This window comes from Dipodomys spectabilis, unplaced genomic scaffold, assembly GCF_019054845.1.
Source record: "Dipodomys spectabilis isolate Male_0828 unplaced genomic scaffold, ASM1905484v1 ptg000125l, whole genome shotgun sequence".
NCBI lineage: Eukaryota > Metazoa > Chordata > Mammalia > Rodentia > Heteromyidae > Dipodomys > Dipodomys spectabilis.
Window position 1 is genome coordinate 18,502,827 of NW_024870802.1, and position 27,398 is coordinate 18,530,224.

At 40.7% G+C, this 27,398-nt stretch overlaps 1 protein-coding gene across 1 annotated transcript in view; it reads right to left on the reverse strand.

The window, feature by feature from the left end:
* Positions 1–3,866: 3,866 nt before the first annotated feature.
* Positions 3,867–27,398, reverse strand: part of Lgi1 (leucine rich glioma inactivated 1) — a 37,063-nt gene continuing 13,531 nt past the window's right edge. The window contains exons 4-9 of the mRNA XM_042689518.1: positions 22,601–22,672; positions 22,437–22,508; positions 12,507–12,578; positions 9,821–9,990; positions 9,112–9,276; positions 3,867–5,018 (exon numbers count right to left, since the gene is read on the reverse strand). Of these exons, the coding sequence (XP_042545452.1) occupies positions 4,183–5,018; positions 9,112–9,276; positions 9,821–9,990; positions 12,507–12,578; positions 22,437–22,508; positions 22,601–22,672 (1,387 nt within the window). The 3' untranslated portion in view covers positions 3,867–4,182. The remainder of the gene's footprint in view (positions 5,019–9,111; positions 9,277–9,820; positions 9,991–12,506; positions 12,579–22,436; positions 22,509–22,600; positions 22,673–27,398) is intronic.

Below are 27,398 nucleotides of genomic sequence, written 5' to 3' on the forward strand. Positions count from 1 at the left end.
CCTGCTGCCATGTTGTCTCAATGGTGGAAGAAAGTAAAGTCATACCTCCTAGGTGCTGGGCATTCCTGAATTCCCAGAGGCAGGGCAGGGTCTTGGACAATATGTTACTGGACCTGCCAGTCTTGGGTCATGAACTCTTAAGCTCTTTGTGACCCTTCCTCTTACCACTGCCCCTATTTAGGCACAGACTAGCTCAGGTGCCATTAAGCTATGCCTTGTGTCTCCTGTCTCTCCTTTGTTCATCATGGTGTCCCACTGCAGCTCTCCATTGGAGCTGATCTGCTTGGTTGGTAATTGTTTTCCTGCTCTTTTTTTTTTGCTTTACTACTGTCATGGTTCAGTTTTCTAATAGCATTAAATAATATAAATATAAAATAGTGTTGAATTTGAAGGGCTGCAGGTCTTTGGAACAGGAGTCCACCTACAGTTGCTGGCTTTCTAATGAAGGCTCCAATTTGACCTCTCAAAATGTGGCTTCTCTGTTTCTCATGACTGAATTCCCATACAACATTCAAACCTAGGTCTGCTAACTCTAAAATCACTATGCCTACTAACCCAGAAAGAGAAATGCTGTGACTACCAACCATTTGTTGTGACTGATTTAAAAAAAAAAAAAAGATTGGAAAACTGGGGTCATGATTCACCTCTCTACTAGACATCGATAGAACTTACTTTGGTCCAAGTTCATGTTTTGCTTTGCATATTGGCTTTTAGACATAAGCCCTACTGCTTTGAAAACCCTTTAAGTTTAAGGATATCTTTAGCTCATTTTGTTTTTTTCCTATAACCTACCATAGTGTTTTGTGCAGGGAAGACCTTCAATAAACATCTCCAGTGAAATTAAGCTTCTTGTGTCCATAGAAATAAATGCCCTATGCTAAGAGAACACTTCAGGTTTCTGAGTTGGGTATTCATCTACTGAGAGTGTACATGGTTCTGAACTTGTAATGTATATTTTTGTCTTTGGGACCACTGATAGATACCACCCAAAGGAATCCTTCTTTGCTTCTCAGCTGGCTGTATGACTGTGCACAAGTTACTCAGCTTTTCTAAGAATGCTTTCTCATCTGTAAAACAATACTATTATCAAAGAATCACAAAGGAAGTGATGATAATGCAGAGAAACCACTTAGCATAATGGGTTTAATGGCTGGCTCATGGTGAGTATACAGTGAATATCACCTGTTGTGCTTAAAATAATAAAGAACATGCCCTATATTAAGAATATTTTATTTAGGACTGCTTTATAGAGGGTCAAGGGAACGAAAGATAAAGAACTTTCTGGCCTGGGATGTGACATTAAGGGTTCTGATTTGTGCTGGAGATTATTGGTTATTACCTTTCTAGTGTGGATGCTCGCCCTGAGGTATCTCTGAGTAGCTGAACATGATCTGAAATCCTCCCTGGAGATAACCATTTCATAGCATGGACTTTCAGAAAGTACTATTAGCTATTAGAGCATTTTTTGCTCTCCATAGATTCTTTATTTTTTAAAAAAATTGTTATTGTAAAGGTGATGTTAAGAGGGTTTCTCTTTGCTTTTCTTTTTTTCCCCATTGATTTTGTGTGTGTGTCAGTTGTAGGGCTTGAACCCAGGGCCTAGGTGCTGTCCCTGAGATTTTGTGTTTAAGGCTAGCACTCTACCACTTTGAGACACAACTCTACTTCCGGTTTTTGGTGGTTAATTGGAGATAAGAGCCTCACGGCCTTTCCAGGAGCTACCTTGGAACCACAATCCTCTGATCTCAGCCTACTGAGTAGTTAGGATTACAGGCATGAGCCACAGACACCTGGCTCCATGGATTCTTTAAATTAGTTTCTATTCTTCAATTTTGCAGACCATGGTTGGGTTTTGTTGTTGTTGACTGGAGCTTGAATGGAAGACTGGTTCATCTCCCTTGACTGTTTTGTTCAAGGATGGTACTCTACCACTTGAGCCATGGCTCTACTTCTGGTGTTCTGATAAGAGTCCCACGAACTTTCAGTCTCCTGAGTTACTAGGATTACAAGCATGAGCCACAAGCACTCCAATTAACCAGCAAAAAGCTAAAGGAGGAGGTATGGCTCAAGTGGTAGAGTACTAGCCTAGAGTGGAGAAAACCAAAGGAGAGCATATGACCCTGAGATGGACTTATACCTAGTCTGTTAGAAGCAGGGGTCCTCTGACAGTATGTGATGATGCTTACAGGAAAAGGAACAAATTGAAGGAAGAGACTTTCCAAGACTAGTGGCTGCCTTGGAGCAGGAGCAAGAATGAGTAAGGCCTCCCAAAGACCTGATCCCAGTAGAGGGTTGACACTAGAGCTTTTCTATGTGAGTGAAGGAACCTAGTTCTGTGCATGATCCCTCGAGTGTTGCTTCCTGGAGACAGTGTAAGTTTTATATATGCCTTCTATACATTAGTCTTCCAGATATTCTCTGGGCAGAGAGGCCACTGTTGCCTGAACTTACTCGGTGCTATGGCAAAAGTCTCAGGAACAACAAGCAGGAGCAAGCTCTGATTCACTCTGTCAGGTCAATACACACAACCAGTTTATTCCAGGAATATCTTCTCTGCCATGACCCTCTTTTTTTTTTTTTTTTGTCGGTTGTGGGGCTTGAACTCGGAGCCTGAGCGCTGTCCCTCAGCCCTTCAGCTCAAGGCTAGTGCTCTACCACTTGAGCTACAGCGCCACTTCCAGTTTTCTGGCAGTTTATTGGAGGTAAAAGTTTCATGGACTTTCCTGTCTGGACTGGCTTTGAACCTCGATCCTCAGATCTCACCTCCTGAGTAGCTAGGATTTCAGGCGTGAGCCACCAGCACCTGGCCATGACCCTCTTTTGAAGTCCCATCTTCTTTTAAGTTCAAGTAAGGACTCCATCTTGAAAGTCAATCTTGATGTTCCCAAGGTACTCACTATCTGGAGCATTCTGATGATTCTCCCACTCATTACTTGCTCTGTAGGTTTTTTTTTAAAAAGTATTTTAACATCCCAACTAGTTTTCTAAGACTCCAGGAGACAAGGACTATGTCTCAACTATACTGAATTCCTTTTGTGTATGTGTGCTAGTACTGGGTCTTGAACTGAGGGTCTCTTGGCTTTTTCATTCACAGCCAGTGGTCTATGATTTGAGTCATGCCTCCACTTCCAGCTTTTTGCTAGTTAACTGGAGATAAGAGTCACAATATTTTGGCTGCCCAGACTAGCTTTGAACTGTGATTCTTAGATCTCAGCTTCCTGAATAATTAGGATTATAGATGTGAGCCACTAGAGCACCCAACGACTTCATTCTTAATAAGTGTTCAGTAAATACTGACTAGGTCAAAGAACCTCCTAGTCTATTATGAGAAGAAGACTATATGCCTTTTCCAAGGCATGTTTTGAGGACCTGTTATGCTATGGGCATTGTGATAACTACCAATGGCTCATGTGATCCAGTTGCTTAGAAACTTAGAAACCCAATCTGAGCCTTCTGGACACTGTACAGCAAGGCAATAATATCAAAACAGGGGTGCAGAAGTGAAGCATCCTTGATCAGATTAGGAGGCCTCCACAGAGGTACATTAGAGGCAAGTGCAATTGAGTTATAGCCTCTATCAGCTGTCAGATGATTCTACAGGCAGCTCTTTAGAAAGTCTTTACTTCTGGAAATACTTTGGCTGTTGGAAATCAGCTTATATAGCCTGTTTATAAACCTGCTTATGGGAAATCATTTACATTGTTTTTTTTTATCTTCACTCATTAACCATACCACTAATCCTGCATACAAATTTAATCCTGTTGCATAAAGCTATTTCCTCAGGCGACAACCCACCCAAGTAAAACAAGCCCTGTAAATAATTACCTTTGGGATATGAAAGAAAATGTAAACATTTTATTTGGCAGTTGTTTCTGAACACATGAATAAATAAATGGAAAAGTACTATTAATATTTCTTTTTTGGAGTAACAGATACCATTAAACGCTTATTTACACATTTCACTGCAAAGAACAGTTACACAATTAAATTTTGTCTTAGACACAGTAACTTTCCCACACCACTGGACTGGACAGTTAAAAGATGGAGAGAGTGGTAGTGCTTGGTTCTCAGTGTTTGGAAGGCATTCATTTGCAAGTGTGATAAGAAGAGTCATCATGCATTGAGTTCATCAAGGTCTTGTATTGTAGAAAGTTTCTGATAGCAGCCACAGAATTTGGTGTCTCATGCGCTTAGGTCAACTATGACATGTTTGTAAATCTGTGTATTTCCCTTAAAACTGGAAGCAAACAGAAAATTACGCTTATTAATGGATACATGTGTGAATGATCTCGGCGCCTGAACATTTAATTCCTGGAATTTCACAAATTTGGCTTTTTCTGCATCCCAGTTATACACTTGAGTAAAGGAATAATCACTTCCAAGAATTGCGTATTGGTAATTATTTATCTGAAGAGGCTGAAACACCATGGATCCTCGTGATGGCATTCTCTGAACATCCTGGAATGAGGAGCCTCCCCATTTCATGACTTTGGAATCACCAATGAATCGGGTCAAGCAAATGTACACGTCGCCCTTCACTGCGAAGTGCTTTACTGCATATACATCCTCCATGTTAGGAATGTCAGTTTGGTTAGTGAATAGCTGGGTGGCTTTGTTCCACTGATAAATGACAGGACGTTGGGAGCTACTGGACAAGATTAAATGAGGTGTTCTGAGTGTCAGTGGTGTTCTGGCTATCTCTAGATATTCCACATCAGTATCCCTGTACCAGGCATGTAAGGATTGATGGGAGTAGAATCCATTGCCATTCCATTTATAAATGGTAGTGAAACCAGCCTTGGAACTGTCAGCCACGACAAAGTACCAGTTGTTTTCGATCTTGAATGTTTCAATGTCATTGGGTTTTCGGATTTTGAGAATTTCAATATCCTGGATTTTTATGAATTTGTTTGCAAAACCATCTCGCTTATAGATATGAGAGCCGCCAAACAGCTGGGCCACAATGACATACAGCTGAGTTTCAATGACTATTGGCTTGCATACTACAGTGGATGTGCCTGGGAAAAGACAAAGTAGAGATTAGTTGTGTGGCTATCTCCTCTGGAACATGGAGAACATGCAGACTGGAGCCAGATACAACTTCTACTGAAAGCAGTCTGAAACAAGTGATTTCTGTGATTGGCTAAGCAAGGCAATTTCTAAGGCCAATGGACCCAAGGGTTTTTGACCTCATAGGATCTTGTTATGAACAATGAAGTTACCATATCACCTCCAACTGCCTCTAGATATTCAGACCATAGAGCCTATATTTTCTTCTCTCAGTCCTTGAAACAGAAAGTATTGCTTTCTCTGACAGATCATAAATTAATTCTAGTAATTCTAATTAAAAAGGTATATCATTTAGAGGTCTGGCACAAGGGCACTAGCCTATAATCCCAGTTACTTGGGAAGCAGAGATAGGAGGATCAGCTGAGCCAAACTAGCAAGGCCTTATCTCAAAGAGAAGCTGGATGTGGGTATGAACACCTAATGTCCCAACTACTAGGGAAGCAAAGGTAGGAAGATCAAAGTTAGAGTTTAACCTCCAACTATGCTAACCAAAGTCAGCATGAAAACCTATCTGGAAAACAAAGTAAAAGTAAAACAAACTCAACGGGTAGAGTACTTGCTTAGCAAAAGAGAGACCTTGAGTTCAATCCCCAGGATTGCAAAAAACAAAAAAACCTAACATTTACTGAAAATTTACTATGTGCTTTGTCACATCATCATATTAAAATTTCCCAATAAACTTAAGAGGTAAATATTACCATTTTCTCTTTTCTAGATAAGAAAATGAAGCCCAAAGGAATGAAGACCTATTCAAACCCGTATGTGCCTGTTTAACCCAGGCTGAGGTAAAGTTAGCTGTCCCAGTCTGAAAACTTGGGCTAGGATTGCACAAAGTTCTAGAACTACCCTACAAAATCTAGAGTGATGGTTGTAGCTTCATGTGTGATTGATTTGCTCTACGCATAAAATAGTCGCTGCTCTAGAATAATCTTGCTCTAGAATCCTCCAGGGAAAGAAGTAAATAATGTTTGTCACTTTTCTGGAGCTTCATGTCATGGTTGCAGGTGAGAAGGAAAAGGAATCTTTAAGAACAAAGTGACAGCCAGGAGCCAGTGGCTCACGCCTATAATACTAGCTACTCAGGAGGTTGAGATCCGAGGATCATGGTTCAAAGCCAGCCAGGGTAGGAAAGTCTGTGAGACTCTAATCTCCAATAAACTATCAGATAAACCGAAAGAGGTGCTGTGGCTCAAGTGGTAGAGCGCTAGCCTTGAGCTGAAGAGCTGAGGGACAGCGCGCAGGCCCAGAGTTCAAACCCCATAATCGACCAAAAAAAAAAAAAGGAACAAAGTGAAAGTACAGCCACGGGTAATGCTCCTGAAATTTATTTTGGGAAATCTCATATAATGAATAATAAGGGAATAAGGGGTCTGTGAGTGATATGATTGTTATCCTTTTGCCAGTAGTTTGACATTTATCAACAGAGTCTGATCTCACTGTCTGAAGAGAGTTGAGCTCTTGGAAATCCAAAGAAAACAAGAACAAATTGTACCCATTCTTCTTCTTCTTCTTCTTCTGGTTCTAGCTCCAGGTTTCTGATGCAAACAAGTCTGATACAAACTCTCTCTACTACTTGGCTCCATTCACAAGTAAAATGATTTTTCTCCCTCCTTTTTAAATTTTCTTTAAGTAGTTGTGCAAAGGAATTGGAATTTAACAAAACAGTTTATGAACACAATATATCTTCACTCCTTTCAACATTCTCACCCATCTCTCCCCTTAAACATATTTTATATGTGATTCTTTTCAGAACTAAACTGATTGTGTGACTTTGGGAGGATCATTTAACTTCTCTGTGATTCAGATTTTTCTTTTGTGCAGTGAGAGATCACAATAGTCAGAGATGGCCACTTGATTTTGCCGTATGTACCAATCTTGATTGACTAGCTGGCTGTGATTGCCTAGAGAAGGAGTCTCTGGCCATGTTTGCACTCTTCAAGGAAGAATAACATGATTGTGTAGCAATGTCTGTGGTGAAGAAGTAAACAGTGATCTTGTATCTGACATATTTGTCATCTGCTGTGATTTGAATGTTTGTATAATTCTAAAATTTGGTGTTGAAACATAATTCCCAATGCAATATTAGGAGGTGATTTTGTGGTTAGGACAGAGACCTTATGAATGTTTAATGCCCTTACAGACCTGAAGGAATCTATTTAGTCCCTTTTGGTCCTTTCTTTGTCTGTGAAAAGAGAGAATGAACCATCTTGGAAGCACAGTAAGCTTTTTTTTTTTTTTTGTCAGTCATGGGCCTGAACTCTGGGCCTGGGTGCTGTCTCTCAGCTCTTCAGCTCAAGGCTAGCGCTCTACGACTTGAGCCACAGCGCCACTTCCGGCTTTTTTTTTTCTGCTTATGTGGTGCTGAGGAATCGAACTCAGGGCCTCAGGCATGCAAGGCAAGCGCTCTACCACTGAGCCACCTTCCCAGCCCGCACAGTAAGCTTTATGAGAAATAGACCTTGGTTGTTTATAAATTATGCAGTCTAGGGCATCTTTGTTATAGCAGCAGGAACAAACTAAGGCATCATTTTAGGTGAGATAAACTCTGAGGTGCCTGCCCTCTATTCTGCAAACGAATGACTCATTTCTCTTTAAAATGCTCCTCTAGAAGATTCATCCGGAGAAACTGATGGGTTGTACACAGGCTGGAAGAATCGTTTCCTAGTATGAAGTCCTTCCTGGTCCACTGGAAAACTTAGGAAGAGAGATGCACGACCTTCTTCCTTGGGAAAGAAGGGGAAGTCAAGAAAGGTCTCAGTCTGGAGGGATTTCTTTACCTGGCAACCTTGGTTCCCAGCAAGCCCTGAATTCTCTCTGTCCTTTAATGAATAGGTAGATGGATGGCCACAGGCAGACTCTTAACTGCGACCTTCTACACCTTGTCTACCAGATGACCTTTCACAGGGAAATTTGAGTGCTCTGAGGAGCAGTTCCAAGGTATGAGAAGGTAAGGTGATGTAAACATGGCAGAATTATTCTAATTTATGACTTACAATTTTAAAGGCTGTTGAACTGGGAAAGAAACTTAAGACATGACTCAAGTATTAATCTTCATGGAAAAAATTTGGACTGTCCACCAAATTAATAGCGAAAAATACTGAGATTTGATTTCTCATTGCTGGATTTCTCAGACCGCTAATATATGTTTTATGAATCTCTAGAGGGAGATATGGCTTATGGGTTTTTTAGACTATAAAACCTTTTATTTTTATAAGACACACATTAATATTTTATAAAATAAATGTGTAATAAAGTTGGAGGTTTGCTGACTTAAAACAACCTCTTTAAGCCAGACATATGTATCAGTATATACCTGTAGTCCTGGTAGTTGGGAGGTCTAAGAAGGAGGATTGGGAGTTTGAAGTCAGTTACATGTGGGGACACCATCTCTGTAAAACCAGGTGCCCACGGCTCATGCCAGTAATCCTAATTGCTGAGAACGCTAAGATCTGAGGATTGTGGTTCAAAGCTAGCCTAGGCCGACAAATCTGAGAGTATCTTATCTCCAACTAACCAGCAAGAAGTTGGAAGTGGAGCTGTGGCTCAAGTGGTAGAATGCCAGCATTGAATACAAAAGCTAAGCAAGGGTGGGAGGCTCTGAATTAAATCCCAGCAGTGGCACAATCAATCAATCAACCCAATTTTTTTAAATCAACCTAATTTTAAAGTTAAACAAAAGAAAGTGAGTTGATTTCTCCAGCTACATTATGTCAGAATCTAGATTAGGACTTTCAGTACTTCCTTTTGAGATAAGAAGCCTGCCATTTAATGTATATTTAATATGCTGGGTCCTATCCTAACTTTCTTAAATACATGATCATACTATTTTATTAACCATCCTATGAATCAAGTGTTACTCTCATTTTATAACTGAGAAATATAAGTGAAGCTTTAGAAGATAATCTCAAGTCACTTAGTAAATGGGATTAGAATGACTCTAAAACTCTTGCAAGCACTCCTTCATGCTACTCATCTTTTCCTGGTATTATTTGTTGGCCAAAGCAATCACTTCCCACTCAGTGTTGTATCAGGTTTTCCTACCTGTAATGTTGTCATAATTCCGGAAGGTCTTTTCTACATGGTCCCATTCAAGGAAAATGCATTTTCCAGTAAACGGCTGAGCAATGACTACATACTCATCATTCATGTAAGAAAAAGTGTCTATGGACAGTGACTGGTAAGGCAGGTCTTGAGACTTTGCAAATTCTGCAAAAAGCAAAAAATGATGATAGGTAAGTGTGAACTACTATTAATACCTCTTTCCTTGACTAGATTTCAAATATATCAAGATTTACATTTATCTTAGAGAAACAATAAAATGGTAATTTTATTTTGCTTTTAAACACATGAAGTTTTAAGAGTTCATAATTTAAAAAAATTAAATGCTAATTTCTTTCTTGCTTGCTTGTTTTCTTTCTTTCTTTAGTGCTGATTGGAGGGTTTGAACTCAGGGCCTAGGTGTTGTTTGAGAGCTTTTGTGTCCAAAACTAGTGCTCTGCCATTGATCCACACCTCCACGAATGGCTTTTGGGTAGTTAACTGGAGATAAGAGTCTCACGGACTTTCCTGTCTAGGCTGGCTTTACACTGAGATTCTTGGATCTCAGCCTCATGAGCAGCTAGGATTACAAACCCACTTGTGCCCAGCTACTAGTTTTTTAAGTCAACCCCCTTCCCAGTTCCTATAGGTACAAATAAAAAAGTTGCCCTTATTTTAATTGTATGCTGTCAATTGGTTTTAAGTATATTACCTGTAATGATGCAATCAAAATCCTTGGTGGAGAGACTATTGATTTTGCGCTTCTTGTATTCTGGGGGGCCTTCACAGTATATGTCTTCCACTGTTGCATTGGTGTGGCCAAGCCATTCCACTAGCCACTTCAGTTTACAGTCACAATTAAATGAATTTCCTCTCAGGTCCCTGAAAGACAAACCTCTTCTGCTTTTGCAGTTTGAGGGCCCTGGTAAGACTTCTACAATTAGCCATTAATGTGCAATGATCTCACCTGGCTTTATATAATGCTCCATAATCTGCCTTGAACTTCACTGACCATCCAATTTGGGCTCAGAATATGGCGACAGAGCACCCATAAAGGACACTCCAGTCCTTGAGACCTCATAACTTACTCTCTTTTGGATTAAAGGGGGCTTAGTCTAAAGCAGTGCTGTCAATAGAAATAAGGTGTGACTCACATGTAATTTAAATTTTTCTATAACCATATTTTTTAATAGTAAAGAGAAACAATATACTTAATTATAATTGTATGTTTCATTTAATTTTATTTGCTCAAAATAGTATCATTTGGACAGCTAGTCAATATCGACAATTTTGAGATATTTACATTATTTATACTGTCTACAGTGTATTTTATATTTACACTGTATCTCAATTCTGATGCTAAATTTTCATCCGAAAATGTGGTCTGCATTTAGATTTCATAAAACATATAGGTGAGCAATAGATTCATAAGCCAAAATTTCCTGGTAATTGAATTAAGAAACTTTTTTGGTTTAAACTTTAAAAGGTAAGGGAATGGGGGCGTACTTAGCTCAGTAGTATATGCCTAGTATGTTCAAGGTTCTGGGTTCAGTTTTCAGCACCAAAAACTAAAGATTTAGAATTAAGTTCCTTAGTTACAGTACGTCCCAGGTGTCATGTAACTACAAGGGTCTAGTAGACACCATATTACACATCATAGAGCTCCAGAATAGAATACAATGTTTGCTTTGCTTCTTTATAGATGTACTTAATCCTGGTCTTGGTCTAGGTCTACAAATTTCCTGAATTACCAATATTCTCTTGATAGGAAATGATTTTGATAAGGCAGAGTTACTGTAGATATACACTAGTTTATGCCTGTAATAAATTGTATGCTATAGGCTTAAGTTTCCACGTTGGACCCCAACCAATTCACCAAGTTCTCTGTTATTTGCATTGCTTCTCTTCAGGAATTCCATTTCCTTTGCTGGTCACACAGAATTCCTGAGATAGGTGTTGCTCACTCTTCACACAGCACATAAATAATTTTTAGATTCCCAAACATTTAAGAACATGTTTTAGATGATACCGTTCAAGAAAATTAAGAAACCCACTAAAAGGCAAGTTGGCACAGATCCTTACACTTCTAAGATAATTCTTGATTTGGGCCTATCAGATGAGGCCCACAAGGCCAAACTCATTATGGGATTTGCTCGAGACGGAACCAATTTCCAATGTTAGATTGATACAGAATGGGATGGAAGCCACCAATGAACTGTGTCCCCGGCCTGGCATGGAGCATCATCTGCCTTCCAAGACATTCCCAGAACTGACTTCATCTCCCAAGAGTAATCTGACACAGAATAATGAGTGCCAATCCTTCAGGGTTAGCGTAAACTGGACCAGATAATAGATGTATGCGGTCTCTCTTGAAAGTGTCTTGATTCTGGCACTCTTGGAAATAAAACTATCATTCTGGAATTGGAATAACAGGCATGGGGGAGGGGCTGAGGACCTACTTCAAGGAACAAAGAAAGTTTTTCATTAGCTTCCTGATTTGAAGTTAAATACTAGGCTTAGAGGAAAATTTTTGCCCCAGAAGATTCTGTTATTGGAGACAAGTTGTTTTGAATATATAGTCTCTAGTAAAGCACTTGAATCTCTTGATTTCTTTCATCTAGCCTCTTATTTGCTCTTAATAGTCTATTTTCTGACATCCAAATACCTTGTTAATGTTTTGGAAGGCATTAATGGAGCCAAATTGCTTTTGGGAGAGTTAGGCCTATAGTACTTGCTTTGCTTACAGCAAAATATACAAATTCCTTGCAAAAGATCTTTCACTCTGAAGCTTAAAAGTCAAAGTTTGAAAGCTCTTTTGTTTGAAAAAGGGTCAAAAATAATTAAATTCATTCTCTTCCTGGGGCTTAAGCCAAATTCCTAGGGATTAAGCCCAGAGTTGTTATTCAGTCTAATGAGAGAAAAGGCAAACTTTCTTCCCTTCCCCCACTTCCTGCTCCCATTTCTAGGTGGCCTCACCCAACTCCTGAGTGTAACCTCTCATCTTACTCTGTCAGTTTCCCAGACCCCTTAATGTTATTCTCTTTGAAACCTCATTTCCTGGACCTCATGAGAAACAAAGAAAAGGGATCTTGAAATTTCTGTGGAGGTCTTTTCCTCCTTGCCCCCCCACCCCAGAGACCCTTTCCATTACCCCTCTTAAATAGACACACACTTTTTGTCAAAATAATGCCTAGGTCCCTTGTATTCAGAATTTCCCATGGTATCTAGCAAAGAACACCCATGTGTTAGTTTGTGTCAATTTAAATTTTAGGCCAATTTAAAATTAAAATTTGGAAATTCAAATGGAATTTTAAAGCCCCTTAAAAAGTCTCATAAGCAACACCTATTTAATTAATTACTGCAAAATAATTCATCAGCAATTTCTTAAGTCTTCTTACACATTTGTTAAAGAATCCAGGCCTTTGAAAATATCTTTTGGAAGTGTCTGGAGATTGTTATTTGCGAGACTCCTGAAAAAAAAAAAAAAAAAGAGCGTGATGTAAACTAGGTGACAGATTAAATGCGTTTATGACAAAGATGAGTTCTGAGTTCCTTTTGTCATTTCTCGTCTCCTAAATTACTTGTAGGACTTGCTTTTATCTTCTAAGATACTACTCAGATTCCTATTATTGTATTTAACCTTTGACCTCTTTGCTTCAACATCCCTCGAGTCACTTAACAGTTCATAGTGGCCAAAGGCAATGACAATAACAACAAACCAGCAACACAATGATATCGGTGTGTTGCTCTCTGTATTTAGGAAACCAGACTTACCTTTTAGGGTATTTCCCAAATGATAATTCACTAAGCTGGTAGTGTCTGCGTCCAAATGGTCCTTCTCCCACTTACTGGAGCTGAACTATCTTATAATGATCAGAAGGCAGCTACATTTCTAATCAACATACCCATGGCTCTATCCCATTGCTCACATATGCCTTCTTCTCTCCAAAGTATGGGTCCCATTTTCTAGCTTCTAGCTTCATTCATTGCATCTCAGAGAAAGCTTTCTACCCATCTATCCTCTACTCATCTCTTTCTCCCTTTCTGTTCTTCTATTATCACAGGTCTTGTTTCCTCTATTTGTTCATCCACAGATCACTCCAATGATACTCATCAGGCAGAAAGTACTATCTAGATACTACTGGCACCTAGATACTTCTGATAATACTAAGGGATATATATGCACATACTACAGGAATACTGACTTAATCAAATGGTAATGCCATATCAAGAAAGGGTACCAGCTACTGAAATTTTCTAGTTTTAGCCAGCACATGTTATATACTTTTATTTCTCTCATTAAAAAAAAAAAAGGAAACCAAAAATCCTACGTAGTTTGCCTCCAAAGCCCTTGAAAACCTTAAGTTTTTCTTTTTAAAACCTCAAAAGTCTTCCCTGCCTTTTACCTCCTCTAATTACATATGAGATTTCTCAAATGCTAACATTCAAGACTTTTAGAACCTATTTTTAAGTTAATTAAGTTTTTTAATGAACTGGTAAAATGTAAGAATGGGGCAAGAATCAGAAAGTTGAAGCCTGGACAACAAAGGATTTTGTGATGAAAGGCAGTTTTGGAGTCTGAACTAAGTTGGAATCTGGAATCCTGATTTCACCATGTGACTTTGGTGATGTATCTTCTTCAGGGTTCCTGCCAAAGTTTGGATCTAGCATGCTTGCCACAGACCCACATGTTAAAGGTTTGGTCTCCAGTCACCATGGCACTACTGGGAGATGATGGAAACAAGGCCTAATGGAAGATCGCTAGAAGTCTGCCCTCAGAAGGTGACTGTGGGACCCCAGGACATTCCTACTTCTCACTTTATTTTCTGACCATGAGGTTAAGACTTTCACTTCACTGCACTCTCTCAACCACCCTGTGCAGCCACAGGCTCAAAGCAATGGGGCCAAACCAGAGACTGAAACTCTTATAAGTTGGTTATCTCAAGTAGTTGTTATAATGACAGAAAATGTATACAGCTCAGCTTTATCATGATGAAGTAGAGATAATATGAAGGTGTTGGGAAAAGGAGATACCTCAAGCTGGTATCCAGCCTAACTGGGGTGGGGGATGGGGAAGGAGGGGGGGGGGGAGTGAGAAGCAATGCTCCTGTGTAAAATTTGTCCAGCAAACATTTGGAAACTGTTCATTTCTGAATTGACTGATGTGACCATCCACATTCAGCAGCTCCAAAATCTGCTAAAGGAGACTATTAGAAGGTGATAGGATAGTGCTTTATGTCTAGATTTGGTGAGCGATGGGCCTGAGAAGGCTGGACTTAGAGAAGAAGCAGAAACAAAAGAAAGACACAGAAATCTGGAGACTTCCAGATGCCTAAGACCTAGGAACTGAAGTTCAGTTCTCTAGTCTCTGGGAGGCTGACATCAGGTCACATTGGGATAAACAGAAAGCAGGCAGAGGAACTTGAGCAGAGAAAGACTTAAGGAAGTAATGCTGCCCCCTAGCCTGAGAATTACGTTACAAAAGAAATGTAATAGCCAAGCACTAGTGGCTTATGCCTGTAATCCTAGACATTCAGGAGGCTGAGATCTGAGGATCACAGTTCAAAGCCAGCCCATGCAGGAAAGTCCGTAAGACTCTTATCTTCAATTAACCACCAGGAAACCAGTAGTGACACTGTGGTTTGAAGTGGTAGAAGGCTAGCCTTGAGTAAAAGAGCTCAGGGAAAGTGCCCAGGCCCTGAGTTCAAACCCCATGAAAGACAAAAAATAAAAATTAAATTAAAATACTATTATTATCATTTTACTTTTATTTGTTTATTTTTTGCTGTCCTGGGGCTTGAACTCAGGGCCTGGGTGCTGTCCCTGGGCCTCTTTGTGCTCAAGGCTAGTGCTCTACCACTTGAGCCAAAGTGACACTTTGGCTTTTTCTGAGTAGTTTATTGGAGATAAGAGTCTCATGGACTTTCCTGGCCTGGCTTTGAACCGTGATCCTCAGATCTCAGCCTCCTGAGTAGCAAGGATTACAGGCATGAGCCATTGGTGCCTGGCTTAAAATTATTTTTTTAAGAGAAAATTAACCATCACCCTGGTAGAGGCCCCCCTCTTTAGGATTTGTCATAGCCTCTTGCAGTCATCAGCTCAGAGCCCACTGAAGAAGTGATTCTGAGGCTTCATGGACCAGTGCCATGAAGGCACTGGTCCTCATCTCTGAAGTCCTCTGTCCTCTAAGGTCATGGCAGGAGGGAGTCTGGCCATGAACTGGGGCTGGGAATCTCCTTCCTCGAAGGTCTGCTAGCTGGGATACACTGGCAAAGGTGAGGTCAAGGATCAGAGCTAGATTTCAATAGTTTATGAGAATTTCTTCTTCTCAGGATTGAAAGGCAGAAGAATATGGAGAGTGAAGGAGAGAAAGACAAGGACTTAGAATTGGCCATCAACATGGCTAAGAGAAGAGGTTCCGTTTGGGATAATTTAAGGAAAACCAGGCATGACCCAAGCCAACCCATCCTGCCAGGCTCCCATGAAGAGTTTTTGAATCAGCCACCAAGTGCAGTGGACATGGTCCAGACGGGGAAGAGAAGATGTGGGTTTGAGCTCTGGCTGTTTTCATGAGCTGTTTGATACCTTGGTTAAAATGATCGGCAAGTTCTATTTTGACTCTTAAATCACATCTTCATCATTTTCACTGTAAGAGAGTTATAGCTTCATCTTTAATACTAATCAGATGATGCTGGAAGTAATACTTGAATCCGTTAAGAGGCAACAGGTTTCTCTAAGAAAGAGATGGTGTCCTGGGATATCTGTGAGGGAGGGCAGAGCTGATGGAGAACAGAAGATGACAAAAGCCATGAGAGGTTAAGAAAATGTCCCTGTCTTCTCCCACCCTCCCTCCTCCCTTCACCATTAGTCCTTTCTATCTAGGATGCTGCTACCTTAAGTACTGGAAGAACATTCTCCTTTCCATTGTACTCCCATTCCCTAGCATAGCATCTAGCCTGCAGCAGAGGCCTTCAGTAGATACTTTTTAATGAATGAATGAGTGAGTAAAGGAGGTGGTTTGGAGTGGATAAGAGAAAAGGAACCAATCTGGAAAAGAGGAGGAGTGGCAGATACTTCTCTTAGACCACTGCACCAGGAAAGGAGTTAAGGAGAAAGTGCGAGGCCCGGGTGTGGGCATTGCTGGGACCCCATCATGTGGACCTTGCCCCACAGCTGCTCTCCCTCCCCTGCCTCACTGGGCTGATAATTCCAAGTCACACAGAGACTCTTCACAGTGTGACTTCTGTTCAGAGTCTAAGAAAACACCCAGAATATCACCCAACTTGATGGTAGTTGAGCAGGGTCAAGTTCTCTCAAAGGCAGACCTCCATCCTTCCCCAACAGTAATGTCTACCATTCCCTCCACCTTGTGTTCAGATGGCTCAACCACCCGAGGAAACCTCTGATCATGATGGTGGAACTCACTAGGAAATCTTGTCTCCAAGGCAGACCGGACTGGCTCAGACAGCACATTTGTTTCGGTGCCACAGGGCTGTGCTGCTAAGAAAGCAACACCCACAGCCATCTGGGGTGCTCCCAGGCCCCCTGCAATGCGGCATCTCAGCTTGGGTTTGTGTCTCACTGAACCTGCGGCACTTCAAATGCAGTTATTTTAATTTCCTATGAAATGTTTAAAGGAGATAAATACCCAGCAGCATTCAGAATCCAGATCCAGGACCAATGGAGGTGGATAGCTATAGCTTCTTCTTATACGATAGGTTTACTAGACATAAGGCTCTGTACTATGCAGAGGTGAGCTGATTTAATTTCATTACCTTAGGAACTAGCTATTCCTAAGCCACCCCCACCCCCAAGCCCTTCTTGTACTGGTACTAGCCTTGACCTCAGTGCCTGAGCATTGTTTCTTAGTTATTTCTCTCTACCAGTTGAGCCACAACTCCATTTTCAGCCATTTTTTTCTGGTTAATTGGAGAGCAGAGTCTCTCAGATTTGTCTGCCAGGGTTGGCTTTGAAGTGTGATCCTCAGAACTCAACGTCCTGCATAGCTAGGATTACAGGTGTAAGCTACTAAGGCCTGGCTTCTTCACTCTCATTTTTATAAGTAATGATTACTCCCATTTACATGTGAACAAGTAGGACAAAGTAGAATAATATAATCTGCCTGAGGGCTGCCAAGATTTGAACCCCGCAGCCTGATGAGAGATTCCCCTTTCAGCCCCTACATCATACTACCTCTTCACACAGATGTCCACATGAGGGCCAAGCCTAAGGCTAAGCATGGTTGACTTGGGGCACAGGCACCCAAAGTTTGAGAACTGTTACACATATTCTTGGCACCTCTACAGCACTGAGCAACCAGTAGCTACTCTATAAGAAGTAGACTGGTGATAATTTTCCCCACAGAATATTATAATTTCATGTCAACAATCCTGGTAGCCATAGTAATCCCTAAGGGAAAACAGCTCAATGAATATTAACAAAAATCATTATTGATATTCAAGGATTTTGGTCAGCATTGGCAATAAACTAATTTTTATTTTTGCTGACATACACAAGCTATTCAAACATTAAAGTTAGGTAGGGTGCTATAGTTTGAATATGATTTGTCACATCAAACGCAGGCAGGAGTCTAATTGCTAATGCTCTTAAGAGTTAAGGAGCTTAGAGGTGGGGTCTTTGGAAAGTGATTAGTTTTAGATAAAGTTGTTGGTTGAAGCCTCAGGATTGTGTCCTGTTGGCTTTATTTAAATAAAAAAAGGCAACAGAGATCAGACACCTCAGAGACACAGACACTTCTGGTCTCTTGCCTTGGTCAGTGCACTTCAGGACTCTGCCAACAAGAAGGACTTTGTCAGACCCAAGCTGATGCCAGTACCATGTTCTTGAACCTCCTGTACTCTGAGTTAAATAAATATATTTTCCTTATAAAGTTAGCCTGCTTCAGGTATTTCATTATAGTAAAAAAAAAAAAAAGCTAACTAATGCACATGAATAATATTAGGGCAATGACTCAGAATAAGGAAATGAAGAGAAGGTTCTGACTCTAGAGAAGTGTTATAGATTCTTAACCATAAAGACTTCCTTCCTTCCTTCCTTCCTTCCTTCCTTCCTTCCTTCCTTTTCCCTTCCTTCCTTCCTTCCCTCTTTCCTTCCTTCTTTCCTTCCTTCCTTCCTCTCTTCCTCCTTCCCTCCTTCCCTTTTTCTCTCTCCCTCTCCCTCCTCCCTTTCTTTTTTTGTGCTAGTCCTTGAACTCAGGGCCTGGAGACTATCCCTGAGCTTTTGTGTTCAAGGCTAGTATTCTACCACTTGAGCCACAGCTCCTCTTCCAGCTTTTTATTGGTTAATTAAAGATAAGGATCTCATCGGGGCTGGGAAGATGGCTCAGTGGTAGAGCTCTTGCCTTGCATGCCTGAGGCCCTGGGTTCGATTCCTCAGCACCACATAAGCAAAATGAAAAAAGCCGGAAGTGGCGCTGTGGCTCAAGTGGTAGAGCGCTAACCTTGAGCTGAAGAGCTGAGGGACAGCGCCCAGGCCCAGAGTTCAGACCCCACGACCGGACCCCCCTCCCAAAAAAAAAAAGAATCTCATGGACTTCCCTGCCTGGCTGGCTTGGAATTAGGATCCTCAGATCTCAGCCTCCTGAGTAGCTAGGATTACAGGTGTGAGCCACCAATGCCGTGCTCACTCACCTTTTTTCTGAGAGCTAATTTTTTAGGGAAGAAGAGTCTTACCTTACAGGTAAGATAAGTATATTTAAGTAGGTTTTTTTTTTTTTTTGTAGCTCTATCATTCAAACTCAGGCACATACTAGACAGTCTACCATTGCCATATATTTTCCAGCCCTGTAGTAACTTTTAAGTTGTTCATAAGTAACTCTAGAAGACCATTCTAATGAAACAGATGTATATAAAAAAGTGAGATAAGTTTAAAATGATATAATTTTAAAGTGATATGTTTATTGTTCTTGACACAGTTTGAATATTAAACTGTAGTGGAAACAAATTGGATCTAAAAGTCTAAAAGTGTATATTGAATTTCTACCTCATATCTGCAAAATAAGAAGTTGGGGGCGGGGAGGGGGGAGGTGGCTCAGTGGTAGAGTGCTTGCCTTGGATGCATGAAGCCCTGGGTTCGATTCCTCAACATCACATAAGCCCAAAAAGCTGGAAGTGGCACTGTGGCTCAAGTGGTAGAGCACTAGCATGGAGCTGAAGAGCTAAGGAATAGTGCCCTGGCCCAGAGTTCAGGCTGCATGACCAACAACAACAACAAAAAGAAGTGAGTGTATGTGGGGGCTCTTATCTTCAGGATCTCTTCATTCTCTAGTCACATTTACTGTTCAAATCATTTCTCAGGGAAGGATCTAATCAGCTCAATGAAAGCTTCTGGTTGAGCTATAACTGATATGGTAGAGTCATTACTAATGTCTTGCCAAAGCTCTTGGGAAATGTCTGGCTTTACTGCTGACTGAGTGGGGAGAGGCTTATACTCAGTGTTGCCTTCATCTTGAAGTGCATCTATGAGGATGGTGCTATTGTCCTTCTCTTTCCTCCTGTCATCTGGAAACTATGATGTATTTAGAGCACAAAACAGCTTTGTAAACTCTTCTGAAGGGTATGCAGGTTAGAGGGTGAGGTAATCATTCTCTGCTTGATCATTTGCCTTTCAATTAGGGAAAGGAGGTCAGAGGTGGAGAAAAGTGCCTTTGCTACCTAAAAACTTCAAAAGGAAACTAATGGCTCATACAAATGCTGAATTTATCAGCAGTATATAGTGGGAAATGAACTTGGCGTACAAGCAGCAGAGGGACATCTGGGTTTCAAGTACTGCCTACTCCATCTTTTCCTTAAAAGGAAGAAAGGAAGACAGGCAGGAAGGAGAAAAAAAGGAAGGAAGGAAGGAAGGAAGGAAAGAAGGGAAGGAAGGAGGAAAGGCAGGCAGGCAGGCAGAAAGTAAGACATGAAAGAAAAGAGGCAGGATGGAAAGAAAATACGAAGGAAAGAAAGCAGGAAGAAAAGAGAAAAAGAAGGAAGGAAAGAAGGAAAAAAACAGGAAGGAAAAAACGGCAGACAGGCAGGCAAGCAGAAAGGAAGAATGAAATGTGCCTTGGAGAACAGCATAATTAGAAGGAGAATAAAACACGGGCATACACTCACATAGTGAGAAAACACTGGTTTGCCTAATTCCTCTCTCTAGAATGAATTTCTCCACTGTGGGGCTGGATCGTACTCATCCCTGCGGGTCTTATTCCTTGTAAAGTGCAAGTCACATCATAGAAACTGTGTAGAAGGAGCCATATGGCACTGTCATTTTTGTAGATGGAAACTGTCTAATCAACCTAATAAGTATAAAGATGCTGGAGACCTAAGATCTTCGTTTGTTCACCCTCAGCCCGTTCCCTCACCTACCTTCATGCCTCCAGTACCAACTTGGAGAGGTGGGACTTCCTTTTCATTCTTTGTATGACTCCTGCAATTTTTGCCTCTCACTCTTTGAAGGCAGCCTTTGGTGTTCCTTTGATCTTGAAAGTTTCTAGATAGGAAGCACAAGCTATACCAAGCTGTCTTTCTAGTCTCCATACCACTTAAACAGGGACCTCATTTGCACCACAGTTAAATTCCTATTCATTTCATAGGAAACAATGCTCTGTCGTCAAGCAAAATGTATGATCTTCTATATGGGGGTATATAACTTATTTTCTTTCTTCCTTTCCCATTTTCCTTCATTTCCTCTCCTTCTTCCCCTCTGTCTTCCTTCCTTGCTCCTTTCCCTTCTTCTTTTCCTTTCCTATGAAGTAGAGAGGACATTTTCTCTTGTTCCCTGTAGGAAGGTTGAGTAAAGGTCTAGGCCTTTGGGCTGGAAAGGGTACCCCTGAGTACATGGAGTCCGGGTTCCTGGAGAGGGCCTTGTATTCTTTCTGCAGGGCCCCTGATGCCAAGTATCAGTCTGGGACCTCAAATTGAAGTCATGCTTATTCATTTCTCCTTCCATATACTTACTGCTTTTGTTTACTTTTGTCTGAAGAATGAAGTTTGGCAGTGTTGTACTCTTTGATAAAACTGCATAACATTTATCCTGTTAACAGTCATATTTGCACCTTTTTATATAGCTGATACAAAGGGCAGCATTGCAGATGATGTTTTTATTATAAAATGGCTATACATAAAAGCCATGAAAGATACAATTTAGTAAAGTAAATCAGGCCATTAACTTCCCCTTTCTGCAAACCAAAGAGCAAAAGAGAATGAGGCCTAGTTCACTTACAGGATGACTGATGTGGCATACTGGAACATCCCCTGGAGGGCAGCTCTTTCTGTCTGCTCTTTTCCTTTGCTACATTCTAGGCCTAGAACAGAGCTGGGAATCCAGTGCTATGAGGGACTAGGGTAAGGTTGACAGAATGACAATGCTACATAGAACTCTTACATCTTTAATTCTAATGAGACCTAGAGTAGGCACTTGGGTAATAGTCACCAAGTGGATGAATAGCCAATCAATCAATCCAATCACTACAGAGATGCTTTTATAGGTCCATAACTCATTAGTTCATTAGTTATATATTCCCTTCATGATCTTTTTTCCTAATCTCTTACATGGGAAGATGTTATGCCTCCAACTGTGTGTGTGTGTGTGTGTGTGTGTGTGTGTGTGTGTGTGAAAGAGAGAGAGAGAGACAGACAGACAGACAGACAGACAGACAGAGAAGTAGAAGAAACTAGAAGAAGCAAGTTGTAGAGTTCATGTTGTTAAAGGTTCTCAATCTCCTTGTTATGCCATTTTAGGCTAGATAATTCTTGACTATCCTGTTTAGGAACAATCCTGATCTCTACCTACTAGATGCCAATTACATTCCCTAGTTGTGACAAGTGAACATGTCTCTAGATATTGCCAAACATTCCCTGGGAGACAAAATTGTCCCGTTAAGAGCGACTACTATATTAATCATCCACTGATAAATTTATAAAACAAGTTGGTTAGGTACCCTGTAGACATTGCCTTTGGCTATATTCATTTTAAATGTATATAAAGGTAGATTTTATACAGAAAAATCCCCCAGTTAATATCAAATTAGCAGTTAATATCAACCATAATTATCTATGAAGTGAGTAATGATGTAGATATAAAAAAGTTATTTCAGTCATATAATTTCCCTGCTTTAGCTCGCTTTCTAATTATGGCAATTTAGGCTAAAAATATTAATAGTGATCAATTTCCTGAGAATATGCTGACAGATGACAGAGAGAAAGAGAGAGCACAGCATGCATAGAGACAAATCATTTGGGTTCTTAAATTTTCATAGACACTCATAGCATGGTGCTTTTACTGCATTAGCAAGCGTAAATAGTAATAACAATATACATACTTACAGGTGAATTAAAGACTTGAGTCCCCGGAAGGTATGTCTTGAAATGGACTTGATGTTGTTATTCTCTATGAATCTGCAATAGGTTATAATACATTTGGTCAGACAGCTAAAGGAAGTTGAGAGAACCTGTCTGGAATCATTTGTAATTTTTTTCCCCTTACTTACAAATACTCTAGATGTGGAAGACCAATAAAAGCATCATCACTGATCACATCAAAGGAGTTCGATGTGAATAACCTGCCCCAAAAAAAGAACATAATGAAAATGGTTAAACTGACAGATTGACAGTCTTTGCTGCTTTTATCTCTCAGAAAAATGAATAGGGGTGTTGAATGTAGAAAAAGATCTGAATGTCTGTTTTCTACAGTGCTATTTATATATAAAAGCCTTTGCAGCCTTTCTTATTCCTAATTATCTTCTCATCAAAGGCGGGTTGAAGGTTTTGGGCCCCATACCTCTCCAGTGACAGTTGTCACGTGCCCTGAGAAGCATTCTGAGTTATAAGCAGAGCAGATAATACCAGCAGATGCAGCTAAATAGACATTTTTGCATGCTATCATGACAAAGACTGTAGAATTTCTGGAACATTCATTGCTAAAACGATGGTGATTTGGGGGTTTAATCCTGGGAGACATAGTAAAATTTAGCTCAATGCCCAGTGGTACTGAGGTATTTCCTACCTCATTGACACTTCCTTGATGAGCATCACATTCATCCACAGTGAACATCAACCTTCTTTTTTGAGAATATTATAGACTAAGATGGGAACTAGTAAGACTTGGGGAGAGTCTTAGACCATCATATTACCAATGAGTTGGTAAAATACCTTCACAGGGACAAATTTGTCATTTCAAAATTTACAGGGAGCTGGTTTCAAAATTACTGATGAAAAAGCAACTGTCCCCACGCTTTGTTGAACTCTTTGGACAACTTCTCTGAACAAAAGGCTTAAAAGAGGGGCCTTAAGCCAAATAGTAGGCTTGTCTACTAGATAAATTAGTGATAATATAAATATAAATAAAATAACATAATACATTAATAATTCTGGTTTTTGTTAGTAAACTTGTGATGTTTACTTTTGAAGTTTAGGCATTAAATATAACTCTTTACCTCTGCCTGCTAACCAGGGGATTACAACTAGATCTCACTTTCTGAACTAGTTTCAAGTACATTGAAACTAGTAAGTGATTTGACTATGAGTTTTTTTCTAAATAAGCAGGAGCTTGGGCACAAATGGCTCACCCCTGTAATCCTAGCTATTCAGGAGGCTAAGATCTGAGGATCATCGTTCAAAGCCCACCCTGGCAGGAAAGTCCATGAGACTTTTTTTTTTGCCAGTTATGGGATTTGCACTCAGTTCCTGAGCACTGGCCCTGAATCTTTTTGGGCTCAATCAAGGTAGTGCACTACCACTTGAGGCACAGTGCCATTTCCAGCTTTTCCTGAGTAGTTTATTTATTTTTTTTCGGGTCTGGTTGTGGAGCCTGAACTCTGGGCCTGAGTGCTATCCCTCAGCTCTTCAGCTCAAGGCTAGCGCTCTACCACTTGAGCCACAGCGCCACTTCCGGCTTTTTTCTTTTTGCTTATGTGGTGCTGAGGAATCGAACCCAGGGCCTCAGGCATGCAAGGCAAGCACGCTACCACTGAGCCACCTTCCCAGCCCTCCATGAGACTTTTATCTGCAATTAGCCACCAAAAAGCTGTGGTTCAAGTAGTAGAGCACCAACCTTGAGGGAAAAAGCTAAGGGATGGTGCTTAGGCCCTGAGTTCAAGTCCCAGGGCTGGCATAAAAAAGAAATAATAATCAAGGGATGAGGGACATCAGGCGGCTAGAGATACATTGCAAATGAACTAATTATCTTGAAGCTGAAAGATAGGCACATGAGAGTGAATTTTTTTTTTTGGGGGGGGGGGGTCTGTCATGGGGCCTAAACTCTGGGCTGGGCACTGTCCCTCAGATCTTCAGCTCAAGGCTAACACTCTACCATTTTAGCTCCAGTGCCACTTCTGGCTTTTTTCTGCTTATGTAGTGCTGAGGAATCAAACCCAGGGCCTCATGCATACAAGGCAAGCACTCTACCACTGAGCCACCTTCCCAGCCCTGAGAGTGAATTTTTATATAGAGTTGAAATATCTTCCATAAAAAGTAGGAGTGGTGGGGTAAGCCAAACAAAATGTATTTTTTCCTAAACCATCAGTCCAGGTGTGGTGTTAGATTCACTTCTAATTCTTCTCCCCTCTGCTGTCACAATTTCATATTCAAGTAATTTGTTAGGCTTCAAAAAGCCAGCACTAATGAATTGATTCACATCAGAGCGTCTTGTTATTGAAGCAAATTCAAGGGTTCATGACTTTTATCATAACTGTGCTCTTTTCACTTTATGGTTCTTAAAAGTATCTTGATGCTCAGCCTTATTCCAGTGTAAGTTGTCAGCCAATGGTTCCACAGGCTCCAGGGTTTTTATCCCCTTCTGTACAGGCATAGAATAAAGTAGAAATTGGTATAGACAGACAGGTGCTTCCTACATTCAAGAATTTGAAAACTTCCCTACCATTAACCAGGAATACCATCATACCTCACTCCAAGCTGCCAGAAGAAAGAAATAGCTTTCACCCTTAGTTCCTCTATGGTAAACCTCTTGTAAGACAGGGGCAAGTGGCTGTTGGTAAGCAGAACTTGCCCATGCATGTCTCGGAAAGAAAAGAAAGGATTTCCACCAGTTTTGTCTGCAGGTTCACTGCTTATCCCCAGCACCTGTCCCATAATGAATACTGCATAAATATTTGTTTATCAAAGAAGAATTCATTTCATAGTAAATTCCAATCACAACTAGATCAAACATTCCTCACAGCAAGGACTTTACCCTTATTTGTTTTGTATTCCTCAGCTCTAACCACAGTTCTTGCTTAAAATAATGATAGTTGGAGCCAGGCACTTGCTGGTGGCTTATGTGTGTAATCGTAGCTACTCAGGAGGTTGAGATCTGAGGATCATGGTTCAAGCCAGCCTAGGCAGGAAAGTCCATGAGATTTTTTTCTCCCATTAACCACCAGTAAACCAGAAGTGGAGCTGTGGCTCAAAGTGGTAGAGCAGTAGACTTGAGCAAAAAAGCTCAGGGACAGGACCCCAGGCCCTGAGTTCAAGCCCCATGACCAAAAACAACAACAAAAGTTTGTTGGAATATATTTCAAGGGCCAAAAATCTACTAAAATCCAGTTAAAACTATAACCACATGCAAAAATATAGGTCAATATGTGAACAAAAAAATCCAGAACACAATAAAGTATATCTTATATGATTTCACTTACATAAAGTACAAAAAGTAGTAAGACAAATCTATACTGGTGGAATTTAAGGTAATGTTTATTCTTGGAAGCTGGTTCTAAATAGTACCAAGGAATACTTTGGGGTCTTGACCTGGTAACAAGCCAAATGCTGATTATAAAATGTGTTTATTTTGTTAAAAAAAAAAACTGAGAAAGATTCAGGATATACACCTTTTTATGTATATTAATTATATTTCAATAAAAAGCTCCTTATGAAATCACAGATTCCTATAGTGTCCTACAAAAAGGGCAAAACAATAATCTTTATATTTTAATGGACATTCGAAGATTTTTCTTTTCTTTTGGTGCCAGTCATAAGGCTTGAACTCAGGGCATAGAAGCTGTCCCTGAGCTCTTTTGCTCAAGGTTATCACTCTACCACTTGAGCCACAGGTTCACTTCCTACTTTTTAGTGGTTAATTGGAGATAAGAGTCTCATGGCCTTTTTTAGGGTGGGGGGGAGTCAGTTGTGGGGCTTGAACTCTGGGTCTGGGTGCTGTTCCTCAGCTCTTTGGCTCAAGGCTAGTGCTCTACCACTTGAGCCACAGTGTCACTTCCAGATTTCTGGTGGTTTATTGGAGGTAAGAGTCTCACAGACTTTCCTGTCCGGGCTGGCTTTGAACCACGATCTTCAGATCTCAGCCTCTTGAGTAGCTAGGATTACAGGTGTGAGCCATGGACTTTTTTGCTCTGGCTAGCTTTGAACCACAATCCTTAGATCTCAGCTTCCTAAGCTGCTAGGATTAGAGGCATGAGCTATTGCCACCAGGCTCAGAGAAATGTTAGATTTGAGTTCTATGATTTGTAATTGAGTCAGATTCTGTTCAGGCATCCTATTGGCCTTAATACAAGCCATGATGCTATCTCACATGATGGTCACACACAACAGACTTGTGGCACACCAGCATGGCTATGTTTGATGCTACCCAACTTCTCTCCTTTTCTGTGGATTATTTTGGTAATAAATACTTAGTTCTTCCCCAAATAGTCAATCCCTAGATTGAGCAGCATACTGTGGTCCAAATGGCATGACTTAGAAAAGTAATTTGGGCTAAGATGATATCCTTAAGAGCAAAGGAAATTCCTGAGGGTTGAGTTGGATCTATGGCAGGCAAGGCATATGTGCAATGAACATCCAGGAGCAAAAAAGAATATGGAGATCTCACTAAAAGAAGTGTGGTGGCATAGGGCAAGTGCCTAGAACTGAATCAGGTCCTAAGTCAGTGTGCAGCAATTTTGATTGCCCTGGGAATCACCCAGGAAGCATTGAAAATCCTGACAACTCATTTCCACCCTCAAGGATTCTTGTTAAATTATCTACCTGGAATGTGGCCCAGGCTATTTCAAAGCTCCTGGAGACACAGACAGCCTCCCAGGTCAGTTCTAATAATTCCTTTACCAAGATGACCAAGGCCTCTTTGCTCCGAATAGCAGTCTGACTACAATGGGTGCTGTGGGGCCTTGAGGGGCTATGGGTTTTCCTATCCCCATCACTACACATAGTAAGAGCCTTCAGTGAGTCAGCTGTAACAATCCTCCTCACAACAACATCATGTACATTTGTTTATAGTTTGAACGGCCTTGTTAGCCTGAACAGAGACCAAAGATTTTGTAGACTTGCTAGCAACCATCTTTT